At 57.2% G+C, this 10,974-nt stretch overlaps 2 protein-coding genes across 2 annotated transcripts; both read right to left on the minus strand.

The window, feature by feature from the left end:
• Nucleotides 1-2,760: 2,760 nt before the first annotated feature.
• On the minus strand, nucleotides 2,761-3,207 carry LOC115945178 (histone H4-like). The gene has a single exon (NM_001374551.1). It carries the CDS (start codon nucleotides 3,189-3,191, stop codon nucleotides 2,781-2,783), a length of 411 nt encoding a protein of 136 aa, NP_001361480.1. The 5' UTR covers nucleotides 3,192-3,207; the 3' UTR covers nucleotides 2,761-2,780.
• A 7,037-nt stretch (nucleotides 3,208-10,244) lies between these two features.
• On the minus strand, nucleotides 10,245-10,676 carry LOC112445785 (histone H4-like). Its single transcript, NM_001374550.1, has one exon. The coding sequence runs from the start codon at nucleotides 10,662-10,664 to the stop codon at nucleotides 10,254-10,256; it is 411 nt and encodes a 136-aa protein (NP_001361479.1). The 5' UTR covers nucleotides 10,665-10,676; the 3' UTR covers nucleotides 10,245-10,253.
• Nucleotides 10,677-10,974: the final 298 nt, after the last annotated feature.

Below are 10,974 nucleotides of genomic sequence, written 5' to 3' on the forward strand. Positions count from 1 at the left end.
GAGGCTTGACTCTCCTGTCCCAAGTCTGCAGGGACCTTGCGTTCGGAGTCTGAAATCAGAGGAAGCCTGAGGTTCCTGCCTCAACTGGAGATGAGGCCCTCTTCCAATGCACCAACCCCAGTGGAGTCCCGAGAGGCCCCTCCCACCTCCACAGTTTCCCTGACTTCTCAGAGGCACCATGAGAAGCTCCCTGAGGTCACCTGCACAAGTCGAGGGAACCGAGGGTTTCCTGCCGCCACCCGAGAAAGACCTCGAGAGACCTTCTTCACAACATCTCAAGGCCAGTTTCCCCTATCATGACTCAAGTGCAATGACGCGATCCCCCTCGCCACTTGCTGGAGACCCGACTTCCCTGGTGCCCCACGAGAGGCTCACTGAGCTTGGCGTGGTACCTCGTGAGGAACCCCACACTGCGGCTGCCGCTCGAGAAAAACCCCGAGACTCCTCCGTCATCCCGAGATGAGGGCATTCCTTTTCCCCCATGGCCTAGAGCGCAATCCCGATTCCTCTCTCCAAACTCCACAGGAGGAGTGGCTACGTTTAGGCCACTCTGTGTGCTCCAACAAATACCCGTCACTACTACAGAGGAGAATGGAGGTCTTTGCTTACACTCGAGACTAGGCCTGACTCCCTGGGTGAGTCTAGAATGCAACCCCGAGATCTGTGTCGCCCCTGGAGAGGAACATTGGCTTCTGGACACCAGCCTAGATGAGGTCTATTTGCCCCGCAGTCACTCGCGAGCAATCCCCAGCTTTCCTTCGAAACTCGAATGGAACATTGGACTTCCCTGGGCCAACACAAGAGGCATCCTGAATTCCCAGTCGTAACTCGAGAATCGCGCTACAACTCCAGAAAAACCACGTGGTTCCCCCGTCATCGTAAGATGAAGCCCTTTCCCGCCTCAGCGTCTCAGGAGAAGTCCCACGTTAAGAATTGGAGGTCCAAACGGTACTTGGCATCCTTGATGCAACCCACAAAGTTCCCCGACATACTGGTTTCCCTCGAGACGAACACCGAGGTTTTCTGGCACCACTTACTCTGAGCCCCTTCTACCCTCCTGATCTCCACAGGAGGGTCGACTGCCCTGCTTTGTCTGGAAGGGGTTCCCGACCTTCCGGTCGCAACTCAGGATGAGGCCGGTCTCACGACGAAATTCCAGACGTGGCCTCGTGGGTGGTTCCACATTCCGAAGGACCCCGATTTCCAGGTCCCCTCTTGATAAGAACCCGATGCCCGTACACCTCTTCGAACTCCACCCTGTGAATGAAGTCAACACGAAGGGGCTGTGACTCCCCCGTGCATCATCCGGAAAAACCCCAGGTTCCAAATACAACTCGACAAGTGTCCTCTCACCCCGTGAACACCTCCAGAGGCTAGCGGAGTTCCATGCCTCAACCCAAGACCAGGCCTGACTCTCCTGTCCCAAGTCTGCAGGGACCCTGTGTTCGGAGTCTGAAATCACAGGAACCCTGAGGTTCCTGCCTCACCTGGAGATGAGGCCCTCTTCCAATGCACCAACCCCAGTGGAGTCCCGAGAGGCCCCTCCCACCTCCACAGGTTCCCTGACTTCTCAGAGGCACCATGAGAAACTCCCTGAGGTCACCTGCACAAGTCGAGGGAACCGAGGGTTTCCTGCCTCAACCCGAGAAAGATATGGAGAGAACTTCTTCAACGCGTCTCGAGGCCCGATTCCCCTACCATGACTCGAGAGCAATGACGCGCTCCCCCTCGCCACTGGCATGGAGACCCGACTTCCCTGGCGCCCCACCAGAGGCTCACTGACCTCGCCATCGTACCTCGTGAGAAACCACACACTGGGGCCGCCGCTCGAGAAGAACCCCACGACTCCCCCGTCATCCCGAGATGAGGGCCTTCGTTTCCCCCATGGCCTAGAACGCAATCCCGATTCCTCTCTCCAAACGCCTCAGGAGGCTTGACTGCCTTTATTCCACTCAGTGAGCTCCAAGAGATACCCGTCGCGACTCGAGAGTAGAGCGGGGTTCTATGCTTCCACTCGAGTGAATGCCTGTCTCCCCGGGTGCCTCTGGAATGCAATCCCGAGATCCCTGTCGACCCTGGAGAGGAACATTGGCTTCTGGAAACAAGCCTAGATGAGGTCTATTGGCCCTGCAGTCACCCGAGAGCAATCCCCAGCTTTCCTTCGCAACTCCAATGGACGATTGGACTTCCCTGGGCCAACACAAGAGGCATCCTGAATTCCCCGTCGTAACTCGAGAATCCCACCGCAACTCGAGAAAAACCACGTGGTTCCCCCGTCATCGCAAGACGAAGCCCTTTCCCGCTACAGCGTCTCAGGAGAAGTCCCACGTTAAGAATTGGAGGTCGAAACGGTACTTGGCACCCTTGATGCGACCCACAAAGTTCCCCAACATACCGGTCTCCCTGGAAAGGAGCACCGAGGTTTTCTGGCACCACTTCCTCTGAGCCCCTTCTACCCTCCTGCTCTGGACAGGAGGGTCGACTCCCCTGCTTTGTCTGGAAGGGTTTGCCGACCTTCCGGATGAGGCCGGTCTCACGACGAAATTCCAGACGTGGCCTCATGGGTGGTTCCACATTCCGAAGGACCCCGATATCCAGTCCCCTCTCGATAAGAACCCAATGCCCAGACACTTCTTCGAACTCCACCCTGTGAATGAAGTCAACACGAAGGGGCAGTGATCCGCCGAGCATCGTACGGAAAAACCCCAGGTACCAAATACAGTTCGCCAAGTGGCCTCTCACCCAGTGAACACCTCCAGAGGCTAGCGGAGTTCCATGCCTCAACCCAAGACCAGGCCTGACTCTCCTGTCCCAAGTCTGCAGGGACCCTGCGATCGGAGTCTGAAATCACAGGAACCCTGAGGTTCCTGCCTGAACTGGAGATGAGTTGAGCCGTAGAGGGTGCGTCCCTGCCGCTTTAGCGCGTAGACTACGTCCATGGCAGTGACCGTCTTGCGCTTGGCGTGCTCTGTGTAGGTGACCGCGTCCCGAATAACATTCTCCAGAAACACCTTCAACACGCCTCGGGTCTCCTCGTAAATGAGGCCGGAAATGCGTTTGACTCCCCCACGCCGAGCAAGGCGCCGAATGGCGGGCTTGGTGATGCCTTGGATGTTATCTCTCAAGACTTTGCGGTGGCGCTTGGCACCACCCTTGCCTAAGCCTTTGCCGCCTTTTCCTCTTCCAGACATGACTGAGCTGGTCAGAAAACCTCTGATACAGAAAGGGCTGCTTTCCCCCAGATATACAAGAGCAGCGGACCTGACTGAAAACCGAAAGCGCGCGGGCGGGAAGAGGTCCCAATTGTCCCCGCCAACTCGACTGTCCGTCATTTCTGCGGTTTCCGTATCCTCCTCCACCGTCTTCCACTGAACCAAACCCAATGGTGTCCCGAGAGGCCCCGCCCACCTCCAGTTTACCTGACTTCTCAGAGCCACCATGAGACGCCCCCAGAGGTCACCAGCACTAGTCCAGGGAACCCAGGGTTTCCTGCCTCAACCGGAAAAAGTCCTCGAGAGACCTTCTTCAACACGTCTCGAGGCCAGATTCCCCTACCATGACTCAAGAGCAATGACGCGCTCCCCCTCGCCACTAGCATGGAGACCCGACTTCCCTGGCGCCCCACCAGAGGCTCACTGACCTCGCCGTTGTACCTCATGAGAAACTGCACACTGGGGCCTCCGCTCGAGAAAAACCACGGGACTCCCCCGTCATCGCGAGATGAGGGCCTTCGTCTCCTGCATGGCCTAGAGGCCAATCTCGCGACCTCTCTCCAAACGCCTCAGGAGGCTTGACTCCCTTTAGTCCACCCAGTGAGCTCCAAGAGATACCCGTCGCGACTCGAGAGCAGAGCGGAGTTCTTTGCTTCCACTCGAGATGAATGCCTGTCTCCCCGGGTGCGTCTGGAATGCAACCCCGAGATCCCGGTCGCCCATGGAGAGGAACACTGGCTTCTGGACACAAGCCTAGATGAGGTCTATTGGCCCTGCAGTCACTCGAGAGCAATCCCCAGCTTTCCTTCGCAACTCGCATGGAAGATTGGACGTCCCTGGGCCAACACAAGAGGCATCCTGAATTCCCCGTCGTAACTCGAGAATCCCGCCGCAACTCGAGAAAAACCACGTGGTTCCCCCGTCATCGAAAGATGAAGCCCTTTCCCGCTACAGCGTCTCAGCAGAAGTCCCACGTTAAGAGTTGGAGGTCCATACGGTACTTGGCACCCTTGATGCGACCCACAAAGTTCCGGGACATACCGGTCTCCCTCGAGAGGAACACCGAGGTTTTCCAGCACCACTTCCTCCGAGCCGCTTCTACCCTCCTGATCTCGATAGGAGGGTCGACTCCTCTGCTTTGTCTGCAATGGGTTGCCGACCATCCGGTCGCACCTCAGGATGAGGCCGGTCTCACGACGAAATTCCAGACGTGGCCTCGTGGGTGGTTCCACATTCCGAAGGACCGCGATTTCCCGGTCCCCTCTTGATATGAACCCGATGCCCGGACACCACTTCGAACTCCACCCTGTGAATGAAGTCAACACGAAGGGGCAGTGACTCACCCGAGCATCTTCCGGAAAAACTCCCAGGTTCCATATACAGCTCGACAAGTGGCGTCTCACCCCCTGAACACCTCGAGAGGCTAGGGAAGTTCCGTGCCTCAACCCAAGACCAGGCCTGACTCTCCTGTCCCAAGTCTGCAGGGACCCTGCGTTCGGAGTCTGAAATCACAGGAACCCTGAGGTTCCTGCCTCACCTGGAGATGAGGCCCTCTTCCAATGCACAAACCCCAATGGAGTCCCGAGAGGCCCCTCCCACCTCCAGAGTTTCCCTGACTTCTCAGAGGCACCGTGAGAAACTCCCTGAGGTCACCTGCACAAGTCGAGGGAACCGAGGGTTTCCTGCCGCCACCCGAGAAAGACCTCGAGAGTCCTTCTTCAACGCGTCTCGAGGCCCGATTCCCCTACCATGACTCGAGAGCAATGACCCGCACCCCCTCGCCACTCGCATGGAGACCCGACTTCCCTGGTGCCCCACGATAGGCTCACTGAGCTTGGCGTCGTACCTCGTGAGAAGCCCCACACTGGGGCCACCGCTCGAGAAAAACCCCGAAAGTCCCCCGTCATCCCGAGATGAGGGCCTTCGTTTCCCCCATGTCCTAGAGCGCAATCCCGATTCCACTTTCCAAACTCCACAGGAGGAATGGCTCCTTTTAGACCACTCTGTGGGCTCCAACAAATACCCGTCACTGCTCCAGAGGAGAATGGAGGACTTTGCTTCCACTCGCGAACAGGCATGACTCCCTGGGTCAGTCTGGAATGCAACCTCGAGATCTGTGTCGCCCCTGGAGAGGAACACTGGCTTCTGGACACAAGCCTAGATGAGGTCTATTTGCCCTGCAGTCACTCGAGAGCAATCCCCAGCTTTCCTTCGCAACTCGAATGGAAGATTGGACTTCCCTGGGCCAACACAAGAGGCATCCTGAATTCGCCGCGGTAACTCGAGAATCCCGCCGCAACTCGAGAAAAACCACGTGGTTCCCCCGTCATTGCAAGATGAATCCCTTTCCCGCTACAGCGTCTCAGGACAAGTCCCACGTTAAGAAATGGAGGTCGAAAAGGTACTTGGCACGCTTGATGCGACCCACAAAGTTCCGGGACATACCGGTCTCCCTCGAGAGGAACACCGAGGTTTTCCGGCACCACTTCCTCTGAGCCCCTTCTACCCTCTTGATCTCGACAGGAGGGTCGACTCCTCTGCTTTGTCTGGAAGGGGTTGCCGACCTTCCGGTTGCACCTCAGGATGAGGCCGGTCTCACGACGAAATTCACAGACGTGGCCTCGTGGGTAGTTCCACATTCCGAAGGACTGTGATTTCCCGGTCCCCTCTTGATATGAACCCGATGCCCGCACACCTCTTCGAACTCCACCCTGTGAATGAAGTCAACACGAAGGGGCAGTGACTCGCCCATGCATCGTCCAGAAAAAACCCCAGGTTCCAAATACAGCTCGACAACTGGCCTTTCACCACGTGAACACCTCCAGAGGCAAGCGGAGTTCCATGCCTCAACCCAAGACGAGGCCTGACTCTCCTGTCCCCAGTCTGCAGGGACCCTGCCATCGGAGTCTGAAATCAGAGGAACCCTGAGGTTCCTGCCTCAACTGGAGATGAGGCCCTCTTGCAATGCACCAAACCCAGTAGAGTCCCGAGAGGCCCCTCCCACCTCCAGTTTCCCTGACTTCTCAGAGCCACCATGAGCAGCCTCCTGAGGTCACCTGCACAAGTCGAAGGAACCCATGCTTCCCTGCCTCAACCCGAGCAAGACCTCGAGAGACCTTCTTCAACACGTCTCAAGGCCAGATTCCCTCACCATGACTCAAGAGCAATGACGAGCTCCCCCTCGCCACTCGCATGGAGATCCGACTTCCCTGGCGCCCCACCAGAGGCTCACTGACCTCGCCATCGTACCTCGTGAGAAACCGCACACTGGGGCCGCCGCTCGAGAAAAACCCGGATACTCGCCCGTCATCGCGAGACGAGGGCCTTCGTCTCCTGCATGGCCTACAGACCAATCTCGTGACCTCTCTCCAAACGCCTCAGGAGGCTTGACTCCCTTTAGTCCACTCAGTGAGATCCAAGAGATACCCGTCGCGACTCGAGAGCAGATCGGGGTTCATTGCTTCCACTCGAGATGAATGCCTGTCTCCCCGGGTGGGTCTGGAATGCAACCCCGAGATCCCTGTCGACCCTGGAAAGGAACGCTGACTTCTGGACACAAGCCTAGATGAGGTCTATTTGCCCTGCAGTCACTCGAGAGCAATCCCCAGCTTTCCTTCGCAACTCGAATGGAAGATTGGACTTCCCTGGGCCAACACAAGAGGCATCCTGAATTCCCCGTCGTAACTCGAGAATCCCGCCGCAACTCGAGAAAAACCACGTGGTTCCCCAGTCATCGCAAGATGAAACCCTTTCCCGCTACAGCATCTCAGGAGAAGTCCCACGTTAAGAATTGGAGGTCCATACGGTACTTGGCACCCTTGATGCGACCCACAAAGTTCCCCAACATACCGGTCTCCCTGGAATGGAGCACCGAGGTTTTCCGGCACCACTTCCTCTGAGCCCCTTCTACCCTCCTGCTCTGGACAGGAGGGTCGACTCCCCTGATTTGTCTGGAAGGGGTTGCTGACCTTCCGGTCGCTCCTCAGGATAAGGCCGGTCTCACGATCAAATTCCAGACGCGGCCTCGTGGGTGGTTCCACATTCCGAAGGACCCCGATTTCCAGGTCCCGTATTGTTAAGAACCCGATGCCCGGACACCTCTTCGAACTCCACCCTGTGAATGAAGTCAACATGAAGGGGCAGTGACTCCCCCGTGCATCGTCTGAAAAAAACCCCTGGTTTCAAATACAACTCGACAAGTGGCCTCTCACCCCGTGAACACCTGGAGAGGCAAGCCGAAATCCATGCCTCAACCGAGGACGAGGCTTGACTCTCCTGTCCCAAGTCTGCAGGGACCTTGCGTTCGGAGTCTGAAATCAGAGGAAGCCTGAGGTTCCTGCCTCAACTGGAGATGAGGCCCTCTTCCAATGCACCAACCCCAGTGGAGTCCCGAGAGGCCCCTCCCACCTCCACAGTTTCCCTGACTTCTCAGAGGCACCATGAGAAGCTCCCTGAGGTCACCTGCACAAGTCGAGGGAACCGAGGGTTTCCTGCCGCCACCCGAGAAAGACCTCGAGAGACCTTCTTCACAACATCTCAAGGCCAGTTTCCCCTATCATGACTCAAGTGCAATGACGCGATCCCCCTCGCCACTTGCTGGAGACCCGACTTCCCTGGTGCCCCACGAGAGGCTCACTGAGCTTGGCGTGGTACCTCGTGAGAAACCCCACACTGCGGCTGCCGCTCGAGAAAAACCCCGAGACTCCTCCGTCATCCCGAGATGAGGGCATTCCTTTTCCCCCATGGCCTAGAGCGCAATCCCGATTCCTCTCTCCAAACTCCACAGGAGGAGTGGCTACGTTTAGGCCACTCTGTGTGCTCCAACAAATACCCGTCACTACTACAGAGGAGAATGGAGGTCTTTGCTTACACTCGAGACTAGGCCTGACTCCCTGGGTGAGTCTAGAATGCAACCCCGAGATCTGTGTCGCCCCTGGAGAGGAACATTGGCTTCTGGACACCAGCCTAGATGAGGTCTATTTGCCCCGCAGTCACTCGCGAGCAATCCCCAGCTTTCCTTCGAAACTCGAATGGAACATTGGACTTCCCTGGGCCAACAAAAGAGGCATCCTGAATTCCCAGTCGTAACTCGAGAATCGCGTGACAACTCCAGAAAAACCACGTGGTTCCCCCGTCATCGTAAGATGAAGCCCTTTCCCGCCTCAGCGTCTCAGGAGAAGTCCCACGTTAAGAATTGGAGGTCCAAACGGTACTTGGCATCCTTGATGCAACCCACAAAGTTCCCCGACATACTGGTTTCCCTCGAGACGAACACCGAGGTTTTCTGGCACCACTTACTCTGAGCCCCTTCTACCCTCCTGATCTCCACAGGAGGGTCGACTGCCCTGCTTTGTCTGGAAGGGGTTCCCGACCTTCCGGTCGCAACTCAGGATGAGGCCGGTCTCACGACGAAATTCCAGACGTGGCCTCGTGGGTGGTTCCACATTCCGAAGGACCCCGATTTCCAGGTCCCCTCTTGATAAGAACCCGATGCCCGTACACCTCTTCGAACTCCACCCTGTGAATGAAGTCAACACGAAGGGGCAGTGACTCCCCCGTGCATCATCCGGAAAAACCCCAGGTTCCAAATACAACTCGACAAGTGTCCTCTCACCCCGTGAACACCTCCAGAGGCTAGCGGAGTTCCATGCCTCAACCCAAGACCAGGCCTGACTCTCCTGTCCCAAGTCTGCAGGGACCCTGTGTTCGGAGTCTGAAATCACAGGAACCCTGAGGTTCCTGCCTCACCTGGAGATGAGGCCCTCTTCCAATGCACCAACCCCAGTGGAGTCCCGAGAGGCCCCTCCCACCTCCACAGGTTCCCTGACTTCTCAGAGGCACCATGAGAAACTCCCTGAGGTCACCTGCACAAGTCGAGGGAACCGAGGGTTTCCTGCCTCAACCCGAGAAAGATATGGAGAGAACTTCTTCAACGCGTCTCGAGGCCCGATTCCCCTACCATGACTCGAGAGCAATGACGCGCTCCCCCTCGCCACTGGCATGGAGACCCGACTTCCCTGGCGCCCCACCAGAGGCTCACTGACCTCGCCATCGTACCTCGTGAGAAACCACACACTGGGGCCGCCGCTCGAGAAGAACCCCACGACTCCCCCGTCATCCCGAGATGAGGGCCTTCGTTTCCCCCATGGCCTAGAACGCAATCCCGATTCCTCTCTCCAAACGCCTCAGGAGGCTTGACTGCCTTTATTCCACTCAGTGAGCTCCAAGAGATACCCGTCGCGACTCGAGAGTAGAGCGGGGTTCTATGCTTCCACTCGAGTGAATGCCTGTCTCCCCGGGTGCCTCTGGAATGCAATCCCGAGATCCCTGTCGACCCTGGAGAGGAACATTGGCTTCTGGAAACAAGCCTAGATGAGGTCTATTGGCCCTGCAGTCACCCGAGAGCAATCCCCAGCTTTCCTTCGCAACTCCAATGGACGATTGGACTTCCCTGGGCCAACACAAGAGGCATCCTGAATTCCCCGTCGTAACTCGAGAATCCCACCGCAACTCGAGAAAAACCACGTGGTTCCCCCGTCATCGCAAGACGAAGCCCTTTCCCGCTACAGCGTCTCAGGAGAAGTCCCACGTTAAGAATTGGAGGTCGAAACGGTACTTGGCACCCTTGATGCGACCCACAAAGTTCCCCAACATACCGGTCTCCCTGGAAAGGAGCACCGAGGTTTTCTGGCACCACTTCCTCTGAGCCCCTTCTACCCTCCTGCTCTGGACAGGAGGGTCGACTCCCCTGCTTTGTCTGGAAGGGTTTGCCGACCTTCCGGATGAGGCCGGTCTCACGACGAAATTCCAGACGTGGCCTCATGGGTGGTTCCACATTCCGAAGGACCCCGATATCCAGTCCCCTCTCGATAAGAACCCAATGCCCAGACACTTCTTCGAACTCCACCCTGTGAATGAAGTCAACACGAAGGGGCAGTGATCCGCCGAGCATCGTACGGAAAAACCCCAGGTACCAAATACAGTTCGCCAAGTGGCCTCTCACCCAGTGAACACCTCCAGAGGCTAGCGGAGTTCCATGCCTCAACCCAAGACCAGGCCTGACTCTCCTGTCCCAAGTCTGCAGGGACCCTGCGATCGGAGTCTGAAATCACAGGAACCCTGAGGTTCCTGCCTGAACTGGAGATGAGTTGAGCCGTAGAGGGTGCGTCCCTGCCGCTTTAGCGCGTAGACTACGTCCATGGCAGTGACCGTCTTGCGCTTGGCGTGCTCTGTGTAGGTGACCGCGTCCCGAATAACATTCTCCAGAAACACCTTCAACACGCCTCGGGTCTCCTCGTAAATGAGGCCGGAAATGCGTTTGACTCCCCCACGCCGAGCAAGGCGCCGAATGGCGGGCTTGGTGATGCCTTGGATGTTATCTCTCAAGACTTTGCGGTGGCGCTTGGCACCACCCTTGCCTAAGCCTTTGCCGCCTTTTCCTCTTCCAGACATGACTGAGCTGGTCAGAAAACCTCTGATACAGAAAGGGCTGCTTTCCCCCAGATATACAAGAGCAGCGGACCTGACTGAAAACCGAAAGCGCGCGGGCGGGAAGAGGTCCCAATTGTCCCCGCCAACTCGACTGTCCGTCATTTCTGCGGTTTCCGTATCCTCCTCCACCGTCTTCCACTGAACCAAACCCAATGGTGTCCCGAGAGGCCCCGCCCACCTCCAGTTTACCTGACTTCTCAGAGCCACCATGAGACGCCCCCAGAGGTCACCAGCACTAGTCCAGGGAACCCAGGGTTTCCTGCCTCAACCG

The sequence above is a fragment of the Bos taurus genome, unplaced genomic scaffold (genome assembly GCF_002263795.3).
Source record: "Bos taurus isolate L1 Dominette 01449 registration number 42190680 breed Hereford unplaced genomic scaffold, ARS-UCD2.0 Leftover_ScbfJmS_931, whole genome shotgun sequence".
NCBI lineage: Eukaryota > Metazoa > Chordata > Mammalia > Artiodactyla > Bovidae > Bos > Bos taurus.

Excerpts from the sequence above, each read along its gene's own strand:
- LOC115945178 (NM_001374551.1), bottom strand. The coding sequence starts at position 3,191 with ATGTCTGGAAGAGGAAAAGGCGGCAAAGGCTTAGGCAAGGGTGGTGCC.
- LOC112445785 (NM_001374550.1), bottom strand. The coding sequence starts at position 10,664 with ATGTCTGGAAGAGGAAAAGGCGGCAAAGGCTTAGGCAAGGGTGGTGCC.